This window comes from Notolepis coatsorum (genome assembly GCF_963971535.1).
Source record: "Notolepis coatsorum genome assembly, chromosome: 11".
Lineage (NCBI taxonomy): Eukaryota > Metazoa > Chordata > Actinopteri > Aulopiformes > Paralepididae > Notolepis > Notolepis coatsorum.
In genome coordinates, this window is record NC_140175.1 from 24,743,066 (window position 1) to 24,756,420 (window position 13,355).

The 13,355-nt window shown below is 40.9% G+C and overlaps 1 protein-coding gene across 1 annotated transcript; it reads left to right on the top strand.

Annotated features, from left to right (window-relative positions):
• Positions 1-4,012: 4,012 nt before the first annotated feature.
• c6.2 (complement component 6, duplicate 2) lies at positions 4,013-13,253 on the top strand (the record flags this gene model as incomplete). Its single annotated transcript, XM_084324852.1, is given in 14 exon segments — positions 4,013-4,164; positions 6,426-6,547; positions 6,550-6,581; positions 7,522-7,666; positions 7,799-7,848; positions 7,851-7,942; positions 8,297-8,333; positions 8,335-8,439; positions 9,246-9,373; positions 10,652-10,770; positions 11,367-11,536; positions 11,854-12,079; positions 12,286-12,292; positions 13,112-13,253. Coding segments are annotated over 14 exon segments (1,527 nt in total).
• Positions 13,254-13,355: the final 102 nt, after the last annotated feature.

Here is a 13,355-nt window from a genome sequence, read left to right on the forward strand (position 1 = left end):
TCAAATGAGTGGCTTTGTTTCTATATGCGTCTCGTCTCTTGAGTGTGTACATGTCATTGTTCAGTCCTAACTATTTTAGTTCTCTCCAACCCATTTCCTTTCGACCTATATTGACCATATTCACACGGCGGTCATTTTGCTCTTACTGGGTTGGGATCAGGAGCGTGACATAAGAGCAAAATGGCCGCCGTGTGAATATGGTCTATTACTGCCATTTGGGAGGCTTTTCGGTTTGCTAGAATGACTGGTCAGTCTTTGCCTCTTTACTTTGTGTGGTATAATTCCTTGTCGACAATAAGCAATCCAACTATGATGTTATATAACCATATTCTGTTCCTATAATCAATACAGGACTCTTTTAGAAAGGGAGAACCTTGCATATAGATGAGATCTTTATGCCAGACGAGATGAAGGTAGTCAACAGCTTTGTCTTGATTTGGCCTTTTTAGATGATCTTCCTGCCATCCTCTTTCCTTCACTGTGCCGCGCTTCGTTTGCAGTCTTCCACGACAAAGGAAATGTCTCCACTTCGGTTTCTCCATCACAAGGGCTTCACGACGCTCCGTATATATAAAAAGCCATTTATTTCCTCATTGAATATAAGTACAATGTATAAAAAGCATCGGTCAAATAGTGTGCGTAGAGGGAGTTTCTTCTTCTTTTAGAACAACCCTAATGTGGAACGTCAGAATTGTTGCATTGAGTTATTTTGTATCGTCTTTGGCAGAAAGTGCGTGTGTGGCATGAATATCGCTTGAAGTAGGCCATGTCTAGTTGTGTATATTGCGACGTAGCGACTCCGCTGATCAACATCATGTAAAGGGACATTTTATAGTGTGAATAAAGTTTTGTATGCTAAGACCTGCGTTGTGGTTTTGATGTTTTGTGCTTCACCCCCCCCCCCCCCCCCTTGCTTGTTGTTCTGCGGCCCAATCTCACTTAAAATACGTAAATAAAGTACTTATCAACCACAGGAAAAACTGTGTTTGTATCTGGCTTGGTCTAGTGGTGAGGTCTAGTGGTGAGTGCACTTACCCCCCCCCCCCCCACACACACACCACCACAAGCATAGTTAGTTCTACTCCCGGTCATGCTCTACTACTCCAACCTTCAACCTGATACGAAACCTAAATATATTACATATACAATGCATAAATATATTACGTATGGCTATAACATATAACATATATATACACACCGTGGGAAGGGGGAAACGCAATTTCATTTCTCTGTATGTCTTGAGAAGCGACAATAAAGCTGACTTTGACTTTGACTTGACTACATTATCTACCTTTTGGTACATAATGATTAGTACTTTATTTACGTTTTCTGATGAGACCGTGTCGCATCCTGATGCCATCACATGGTGAGAAAATGACCATGTGACCCTTTTGCGGTTAGGAATTCTCAGTAATAAACATACAGCTCTGGCGCCAATAAAAAACATTTTGTGTCTCAAACAAGAGCCCCGTCCTCCTTTTTGTGTTTTGAGTCGAGTACTAGAAATGGAACAGCTGGAGTGTCGGGGAAAACAAACTCCCACGGCTTCTGACTTCCTGTAAAGAGACCGTTTAGAGTTTTTATCTCACTGCATTTGAGGCTGCAACAGGAAAAGGGGGTTGAGTTATTTTGAGTCCAAAAACAAGTGTGCAGCATCCCCCGTTTTATTCCCCCGGGACGTCACTTAAGGAGGCTAATATCTTCCAGCCGTCGCCTCTGAGAGTGAAACACAGTCACAATAAACCTGAAGGCCCAGCAGTAGCAGAGTTCAGAGCCTCTGCTCACAGTGCGGGGGGCCGACCGGGGAGACCTGATCTGGTCTGATCACATTCACACCGGTGTCGAGGCGTGCTGGTCGGCTGCAAGCTCCACATCCAGCAGGAGGAGAGGACATCGATACTTTATGGTGAGTCAGCCTTTTTCATCCGTTGAGAACATGCATTGTATTGATTGGACTTTGCTCATTACTTCCCATACAAAAATGTACTATAGTAAAACTAGTGTTCCTATTATTTTATTTTATTTAAAAAAAAATTACACCAAGTTCTATACACATACTATAGTGAATCACTATGGCAAAATAGTTTTTCTATTTTAAAATCATAGGAATATCATAGTGATTGACATTTATAATATTCCACTACAGAAATACTAGGGTGAATCACTACAGTATTCCTGTAATAATGTTGCCTGTGGGGCTCAGGAGGTATAGAGTGGTCGTCTGGTAATCAGAAGGTTCCCGGTTCTATTCCGGCTCCTCCCGGCAGAGTCTTAAGTGTCCTTATGCAAGACACTTAACCCCCGGCCCTAACTGCTCCCGATGAGCAGGTTGGCACCTTGCATGGTCGCCGTCGGTGTGTGAATGTCTGAGTGAATGTGAGGCACAAGTTGTAACGCGCTTTGGATAAATGCAGTCCCTTTAAATGCAGTCCATAATGCATTCCCCTCTGTTGCAGAATTTAAAACCTTGATCTCCAGCCTTTGTCAAGCTAGTTGTATAATAATACATCATATAATAATCTTCCCTATAGTTCATTTACATAATGGGTTGTTTTCTCAAGTTGAAATAAAGGAGCGGGTACTATATTTTGCGGACAGGGCCGGACCTAGCACATTTTTGTGCCCTAGGCAAACATCAACCCACTCCACCCCACCCCCCCCGACCCGACCCCACCCCCTCAAATAAAAAAATAAATCAAATCTTCTTAACAGTTCTACAGTAAAGTACTGCACCTTTTATTTATTACAAACAAGAACAACAGCTAAGATGAAATGCAAAGTGCACACAAAAGAATCAAAACTAAATCGTATTAATAATATATATCGTTTTTTTTTAGCTGGCCGCAGTTTTTGGCGCCCCCCTCTGGGTGGCACTCTAGGCAACCGCCTATGTTGCATATAGGAAGCTCCGACCCCGATTGTGGACGTTGAAACTGATCAACTGCTTAAAATGTCAATGTGGTTTGCATTTATTAGTGTACAGCAGACCATGTTATCTACAGTTTGCAAGCTGATATCCGTTCCCCTTAATTGGCTGATATCAATCCCTGTCTCCTGAGCCGTTCAGCCATTGTGTCAGTGGCGTCATTTCAGTAAACGGCAAGGTAAGGCGAGGAGGGAGTTTTTTTATTTATTTTTTTTGTCAAATCAGTTGTGCAATAGTCACTTTTGGTGAGTTGTTTCTATACAATTCAGTTATATGACATTTAGGTATGACACAGGACTACACAAACATTTTTAGTATAGAAATGTGTCAACAGACTAAAGCAGGGAACCACAATATTTTGCATACGAATTATGCAGAACGTAATATCATAACTGTCTATTACTTTTCTTGCAATTGAGCCAATTTTCCTTAGGTACGGTTTTGAGGTGTGTGAAAACACATTCACAAAAAGTATGGGTTACTGAATGCTGAACTGCACTGTTATAATCACTAAGCCATTGTAAGACCTTACCTGTGTCCCTGTATCACTTGTCTCTGCTGCCCTTTGATTAAAAAACGTCCCTATGTCCATTTTCCTTTTTTTTTGGGCATATTTGGGCATATCACAGTAAAAGTCACCTAGTAAAAGTGAGATAATTGACTATCAAAACATGCTAGGGCTGAATAGTTCGAAGCTTCGTTCATAATGTTGACATTCGAATTCTAAATCAACATAAAAAAAAATAATACAAAAAAAATTAAAATCTTTTTTTTACATTTTTTTTTAATTTGTATTTGCCAAGGTATGGCGAGTGCCATACCTTGCCATACCAGAACGACGCCCCTGCATTGTGTAGTGTGATGTGTGCCTGGTGCCAGTGTATGGCAGCCATTGAGCCTGCATAACCCTTGAGTGTCTAGAAAAGCGCTATATAAATGTAATGAATTATTATTAATAATAATTATTATTATATCAACCAGGTAACCAGTAAACTGATACTGTTCCTTCTACTTGTCTCCTTCTCACTGCAGAAAAAGAGTCCTTTCTATTCTCTCCTGAGCAGTGACTTCCTTTGAGAGGAGTCCATGGCTCATACCAGCTGCTTCCTGCAGCTGCTGCTCCTGAACGTCCTGGGGTCAGTAACACTTGGCCTGGCCTGTTTCTGTCACCGTTACCCCTGGGGCTCCTGGTCCCCCTGCACCAGCACCTGCAACTACGGCACACAGCAGAGACGGAGGTACGGCACTGTGGACACACCAGGCAAGCCACAGCACTGTGGACACACCAGGCAAACCACAGTACTGTGGACACACCAGGCAAACCACAGCACTGTGGACACACCAGGCAAACCACAGTACAACACACATGTTGTGACACAGTGTACTCTACATACTGTATGATATGATACATTTAAATTGACCATTTAGATTTTCCTTTATAGGGGAGGGGAGGTACAGGCAGGGTAATAGAAATGACAATAAAAAAGGGTCTGGTCAGGACATATGTATATCAATAATAATATGAACACAAAGTGCATATGTACAGCCCCCCCCCCCCCTAGCTAACTAAATCGAATCTGTACAATATAGTCTACCCTGGTATAAGTAAACAGATAAAGTAGATTACGAATAAATATAAAATATGTGTATACAAATAAGATCTAAGGTAAATTAACGAGTGATGTGCGAGTCCTTGTGCAAGGTCCAGAGTTCAGTCATTAAGAGTCAAACAGTTCTAACAATTCTCCAGCTCTCCAGCCATTAGTTCTCCAGCCGTTAGTTCTCCAGCCATTGGCCAAGTCAGCTCTTGCCCACGGTTGTGGAGCCTGATGGCTACTGGCACAAAGGACTGATCGTGGAAATTTGTGGTGTGTACGGATTTATGAGCCACAACAAAGGAAGTAAGGCTCCTACAAGCCTTGAGATTTTGTGAATGTGATAAAAGTAAATACAATTCTTAAAAACCTTTTGAAAATGGATAGATGGCCTTGAAGATGCTATGGCACTCGAAATGATTAATTACATCACTAAAATGTTATATTTGTGGAATTTCAGGGCTCTAGATTGCAGGAAATGAATTAGGCATATTTTTCAATGAATGTGACCAAACAAGAACTTTGAAAGTCGAGAAAAATGTTTTATAATAATAATAATAATAATAATAATAATAATAATAATAATAATAATAATAATAATAATAATAATAATAATAATAATAATAATAATAATAATAATAATAATAATAATAATAATAATAATAATAATAATAATAATAACTTCATTTTATATAGCGCCTTTCAAGAGACCCAAGGTACATAGGGGGGGGGATAACAAAGTAACAGACAGTGGACAGACACAACATATACATATACATATAAAGTGAGAGATTAGGGGTTAAAGGCCAAGTTGAAGAGGTGGGTTTTGAGCAGTTTTCTGAATGAGTCCAGAGTTGGGGCGGTGCGGAGTTCTGCGGGGAGGGAGTTCCAGAGGGTGGGAGCTGCCACACTGAAAGCTCTGTCCCCGAAGGTCCGCAGTCTGGTTCGGGGGATGGAGAGCTGACCAGTGTCCGTGGATCGCAGGGACCGCGACTGAGTGTAGGCGTGGAGGAGGTCAGTGAGGTACTGAGGTGCCAGAGCGTGAAGGGATTTGTAGGTGAGCAGGAGGGTTTTGTAGGTGATGCGGGATTTGATGGGGAGCCAGTGGAGGTGGATGAGGGTGGGGGTGATGTGCTGCCAGGGTTTGGTGCGGGTTAGAACCCTGGCAGCTGAATTATACTGGAGCCTGTCCAGGGTTTTGCTTGGGACCCCGGACAGGACCCCGTTGCAGTGTTCATCTTTTCATCATATTCACACAGCGGCCACTTTGCTCTTGTGTTATGCTCAGGTTGAGGGTCGGAAGGAACCCAACCTGAGCATGACATGAGAGCAAAATGGCCACCGTTCACGTCTGAACCCTGACAAAGGAAATACATTTACATTATACGGTTGCTCCGGAAGAACTTCATCTCAGTACAGCAACCGATTTCTTTATGGATTTATTTTCATTCATGTGTCATGCATTCAGTGTGCCCAGTTCACATGGGCTTATAAGATGCCACACATACTGTTGCAACGGTGAAACAGAACGTATTTCAGAAACAGAAATTACCACACACATACATTATACATACATGCTTGTCTCAAAGACTCCCCCGTTTGATAAGATGTCTCGGGAAGAGTGAAATGTATGAACAGAATAGTCATTCTGGGCTAACTTCTACTCAATGAAAGAATAGTCACTATATTAAAGAAATTATTGAAATTTCTTTAATATAATATTTTTCTGGAGACCCCCTGAAACACCCACAGGGATCCCATGTTGAGAACAACAACAACAACAACAACAACAACAACAACAACAACAACAACAACAACAACAACAACAACAACAACAACAACAACAACAACAACAACAACAACAACAACAAGGGAGCTGTCTCCACTTTATTTCCTTTCAACAGGATTATCCGTTATGATGACTATTACTGGAAGAGTAGCTGTCCTCAGTTGTGCAAGACACACGACTACAGAGCGTGTAACGAGCAGGCCTGTCCCATCCACTGCCAGCTCACTGACTTTGGGCCCGGTCTGTCTGCTCTCCCTGTGCCAGGAAACAGGCAAGAACAGACATGCATGCACATACATACATACATACATACATACATACATACATACATACATACATACATACATACATACATACATACATACATACATACATACATACATACATACATACATACATACATACATACATACATACATACATACATACATACATACATACATACATACATACATACATACATACATACATACATACATACATACATACATACATACATACATGCATACATACATACGTACATTCATACATACATACATACATACATACATACATACATACATACATACCGGTACATACCCATGCATGCATGCATGCATGCATGCATACATACATACATACATACATACATACATACATACATACATACATACATACCGGTACATACCCATGCATGCATGCATGCATGCATGCATACATACATACATACATACATACATACATACATACATACATACAGGTGCAGCTCAATAAATTTGAATATCGTGTAAAAGTTATTTTATTTCAGTAATTCAATTCAAAAAGCGAAACTCTCATAGATTATAGATTCATTACACACAAAGTGAAATATTTCAAGCCTTTATTTGTTTACATTTTTATGATTATGGCTTACAGCTCATGAAAGCCCAAAATTCTGTATCTCAGAAAGTTTTAATATTACATAAGACATACATATTTTTTATATAGAAATATCAGCCTTCTGAAAAGTATGTTCATGTATGTTCACTCAGTACTTGGTTGGGGCTCCTTTAGCACAGATTACTGCATCAATACAGCTAAATATATTGACTTTTCTACCATATTCTAATTGATTGAGCTGCACCTGTACATACACATGCATACAAAGAAGAACCATGCTTTTGAATATTTCTTTCTTTCTTTCTCTTGTTCTATTTAATTTTCCACTACTGGATTACCATGGAAACGACTAGTTACGGACACGGCGTGTCCAGAGGCCATCCCAGTTTGGTGGAGCAGCGTGCAGCCCGGAGCTGACGGAGGAGAGGCCATGCTTTCCATCCACAGAATGCAGGATGGCGCCAATCGACTGCAAAGACAACTTTCAGTGTGACAATGGTATGAAATGTTTAGCACTATAAAGCACTGTTTAGCATTAGCCACAATCCCAGAAACACACATACACAATCAATGATTTACTATGATACTTTAATATGCTGTTGATGTCTGTCTGATGTTTGTTTGCTGCAGGACGCTGTATCAACTCTACACTGACGTGCAACAGACAGGATGACTGTGGAGAGACGGCACTGATGAGAGGAACTGTGAGGACTTCACAGTAGTGTGTCCAGCCGAAAAGAGAGTGGCCCCTGGAGCTGACCTTGTTGGAAACGGGTAGGGTATAGAAGAAGGTCAAACGGGTAGGGTATAGCAGAACGTTAAAGATGATAAAGGGAAGCTACACTGTATCTGCATCTCTAAAAAGGCTCATATTTTGCAAAGGTACAGACGAACACACTGAGTGCAGCAGCTAACGGATTCAAAACATCTTGTTCTACTCCACAGAATGTCCAGTTTCTTTTTTTAGCTGGGAAACATAACACAATCCTATTAGTCTAGTTTCTGTTGTTTCAATGTCATTGTTTTCAGTGTTAGTCTAGATTTAGTCTGACAAAACAGGTTTGTAGACAAATACATTTTTGGTCATAATCTTCGCCCTAAAACTATGGTTTGATGCTAAAAACACAGCTTTGATGCCATGGCTGAGGAGCCCAGGGGGGCAGTGCTGCCTGGACAACATGTTTATGGGAGGGAGCTGTGTCATTAAGAGGCCTAGCAGCACCCTACTCTACCATCGTATCCCTCACAACTTTCAGAGCTTTGAGATCAAGGTACTGCATCATTGCACTATTGCAGAAATACATAAAGATGTTATCAAGCTGTTATTAAAACTGCAATAACTATTTTCTGACCACTAGGGGGCGGTAGTTGTCACCGGAAACCAACTCCATTTTCCCCAAATGAAGCCTTGTCAAATAATATAAACATAAAAATGCCTTACTGGCACAATCTTGTTGTAACCAAGAGATTACATAATCGTTTTGTGCATAGATTACAAGATAACTACAATAAATACAACTTTCTCTTGAGCATTTTCTGGTTGTTAAACAAGGTAGGTCAATCAAACCGCACTTTTTTAGTCTGTCTATTCCATTTTATTATTTTTATTACTGAATGAAACTGTAAACAGATAGGCCTATTGGGATGTTAGATTCTAATGTGAAAAACTGTGATTTACCTTACCTTGCTACCTCCCTTATCTTTTTTATGCTTGCTTATGCCTGTATCTTTTACTGTTGTGAAGCACTTTGAACTGCAATTTCTGTATGAAAATTGCTATACAAATAAAGTGTATTATTATTATTAGGTAAATAATGTATCTATAAACACAATACTTTTCAGATTGCACAATATTGATCATTAAGAGATTCGCCGAAATAAATACTTTTTAATATTTAATAAAGGTTTAGAAAGGTCCCCACACCATCTAATTTTATTATAATCTGAATGGCAAAAACTGTCTCTAGATAATCGTATCATACGACATTACCCCATGTTGAGGTTTACCTGCTCTTTACCTACTCTACTGCTTGCCGATATAGAGCCCAAATCTAGTTTTTGGGTTATTTTTCTCCAGGTTGGGGTCCCAGACGACTTCACGGTGGAACCTCGGCCAGTCCGCACTGAGACGGTTGAAGTGACGAGCTCCAGGTCCTCTGCTGGTTGGGAGGATGCCCGGGGTATGGCCTTCTACATCCTTTACTCGTCAGCGGGATCCGGGTCATTTGTCAATAACAACAATGAAGCTTTTGAGGCGTCAAAGAAGAAGGCAAGCCATTCTAAAACAGTGCACACACACACACACACACACACACACACACACCTACACACACCTACACACAGAGAGGAGCATGCAGACAATGACAGAAGTTTATCTTATCGTTACTCCTTATCACCGGCTGCTGACTGCCATCACATAACACATCACAAAAGACTCCACCCACTTCTTTGAACTGTTGCCCTCTGGCAGGCGTTATACAGGTACTGTAGGTTCAGCCAAAACACCTCCAGACTCCGAGACAGTTTCTTCCCCAAAGCTATTTGCACTCAATACGATCCTGAAAAGACACTTTGAACCATTATGCTGCTATCCACCTGGCACTTTACCTTGCACTTTATAATCATAGAATCATAATCATGTGCAATATTTACATTTGATCATTTTTATACACAGTTCTTAATATTTTTAACTATATGTTTACACGACTGCTGTCCTGTGTTTTTATGTACGAATGAATGAATGACATTTTATTTTCGTGTCATGTCCGACGACCCATCCCTAACGGGATTATAAAACACCAAAAACAATAATTGAATATAACATTCACTTCCCAAGGTTTGTAAGCTACACCATGCACACCATCAGAGGCCAAAATAAATACATTTACATTTACATTACATTTAGTCATTTAGCTGACGCTTTTATCCAAAGCGACTTACAAGTTCTGTACGACAAGCCATCAGGAAGAGCACAACTCTATCAGCTGAGTAACAATGTTCATCAAAGTGTTGAGTGCTACAGTGTAGGTTAGTTTATTAGGACAAGTGCATGACAGTATGGTTAGTTAGGGTTAGATTTTTTTTTTTTTTTTTTTTTTTTTTTTTTTTTAATTCAGATAATGGTTGAAGAAGTGAGTCTTTAGTCGACGGCGAAAGATTGGACGTGTTTCGGCTGTCCTAACTGGGGTGGGTAGTTCATTCCACCATATACATCACATATATGTTATTTTGTACGTTTATCCCAAGCTTTCTGTAAATATTCTGCAAGTGCAAATACCCTGTGATAAAAAAAAATCCATTTTAGTCTTTTTGCATCACTCAACCACATTAACTCAAGATTTTTACACCTGTCAAATAACTTTTGACGCAACTCATAATATAATGGACACTAAAACGTCCTTGTTCACGGTTCTGGACATCTCAAATGAGGGACTGATGTTCCCTTTTTTACCGTGTGTGTCATTTACACTTCCCCACACCAAGCGAGACGACGGAACACACGAAGGGATGTCTGCAGCGCGACACTGCCTGGAGCGTCCTCGTCTACACAGAGAGCTCACGTGTCTCCAGATGCTCTGACAACAAGACTGCAAAATATCAAGGTATTATTCTGACATGAAATCATACATGTTGGGACTAGGCATAATACAGAAATCACAAGCATCTTTTTTTATAGATTTGAATGACCGAAATCTATGAAACTTTTTCAGGGAGGTTTTAATATCAATTCTCTGTTCATTTTATGCCCGTCTATAGTTATGCCAATTTTAATGCACATTTTATGCCTATGTCTATTTTGTGTCTGTCACTGCTGTGAAGCACTTTGGGCTGCAATTCTTGTATGATTGAAAGGTGCTATACAAATAATGTTTATTATTATTATTATTATTATTATTATTATTATTATTATTATTATTATTATTATTATTATTATTATTATTATTATATAACATCTCAGTAATTGTAAGAGATTATTGATAACACGATAACCCTGTGACCATTCAAGACATCTGGTCTGTATTCTTATCCTCCGAGAAGAAAACAACCGTCCCTGTGTTTCTCCCACACTGATGAGACTGATATTTTGTACTGAGATCCTGAAAATGCCCTGAAAATAAAACATGGAAGCAGCATTACACTGCCGGTCCTCATCTGTTTTTGTCCAAAAAAATACAACAGAAAACGTACTGTGTCTCAGGCTCCTACATACAGGCGGCGGAGAAGTCTTTCTCCATGGTCCGAGGAGGTCGTGCTGGAGAGGCCGCAGCTCTGGCCTGGGAGCGGTCGGGTCCCACTCCTGATCGCAACTCGTACAGGAACTGGGTCCGGTACGTCATCGTCGACAACCCTGTCACAGTGGAGCATGAGGTCAGGGTTCAAGGAACCCCCAGGGGGTCTGCGAGGCTACAGGTAAACAAAGAATACTTTAATGGTTGCCATTGTTACACTTACTGAATAACGATGAGCACAGTACATTATCGTATTGAGAAAATGGATATCGCCTCTGTCCTAAACAATATAGCTTTTATTTTATCATGTGATGAGTATAATATTCTGTTCTTTCTAAAAATATATCTGTCTGTCTGTCTGTCTGTCTGTCTGTCTGTCTGTCTGTCTGTCTGTCTGTCTGTCTGTCTGTCTGTCTGTCTGTCTGTCTGTCTGTCTGTCTGTCTGTCTGTGACCAGTTGCTTCCCATCATTGATCTGGTCAAGGGGATCCCCTGCGCTGCGACAAAGAGAAGACACCTGCGGAAGGCTCTGATGCAATACCTGGAGGAGTTTGACTCCTGCAAGTGTGCTCCCTGCCCCAATAACGGCAGGCCAGTGCTTTCTGGCACTGAGTGCAAGTGTCTCTGCCAGACGGGCACCTTCGGGTCCAACTGTGAGAGACGGGCACAGGATCACACCTCAGGTTGAACCACACTACTGTATATGCTTCATTCTCTCTCTGACGTATGTTACTATGCTTACAGTCCAGCACAGAGAAATGGAAAATAATCCATTTGAAAAAGGAATAGCAATAGCGACCCCTACTGGTCGGTCAGTCTGGACTGCCTGATCAGCAGGGAAGGGATCTGGGTGGGATAGCGTGAACCTTTCCCCCTGTGAAACTCTTAGCTGTCAGGTGAAAAGAAGCGGCTGGCGACTCCACATGTATTGGAGGATGCATGTGGTCGTCTACAGCCTCCCCAGGCCGACAGTACGATTGCATAACAACAAGATTGGGGGATGGGAGAAAAAGTAAAAATAATAAAAAAAAAGGCAATGTTGTCAAATGTATGTGAAACTCATCAGGAATTATTATCTTGCTTTGCTTAATAGTCATTGCTCAAATCGACAGTGAATAGATACCCCTAACTAATTAGGAATCTTTGACACTGAATAATCCGAGTTCCTTATCCACATGGGTTTGACCAAGCCTTTCGATAACTGAAAGGGAGCTGCATTAAAGATTGCATACTGTATTGTAGGTTTGATTGATTGATTGAATTGATTGAAAATTGTATTATCAGATTGCAGAATGGGTACACTACAGTACAGCTCAATACACACAATTGTTAAGGGGATGCAGACCAGAGAAAGACTTTCGTCTTGTTTACATCAGGGTCCCCCATTTTCAATTCATCATATACAACTGATATTGGGGACAAGGTGATACTGGGGCCTCGCAGGGTGAAGGAATGTCACACCCCTGAATCACCTAGGAATTTGGAAAAGGTGGGGTTGGTTGATGGCCAAAAACATAGGGTGATGGATCCAAATAAAAGTGACTTTCTAATACTAAGGCAACCAGTCCATCCCAGGCATACCTAGAAACTGTCATTCCACTTTCACATACAAAGACAGTTGTAGTTGTATGAGTTTGGTGTAGTAGTATGTTCCTATACTACGGTATACATGGTTGTGTGTGTGTCTAACTTTGTGTTGATATATTTTCCTATAGACAAGATACCTGTGACAATGATGATGACTTCACAGTGGGGTGGAGGGACGAGCTGCCTCCAGGTGTAGAGGGCTGCCTGAGGCCCCAGAGGCCAGAGAACAGCTACCTCAGGGTAAAGCCAAGCAGACAGCATAGCTACTAGCACTATATTTAAAGGGAGAGTCTACATTTCCAGGCCTATATGGTAACACTTGCACCAGTGTTTTGGAGATATTGGATGCTTCGAGGAGTCATACTCCATGCC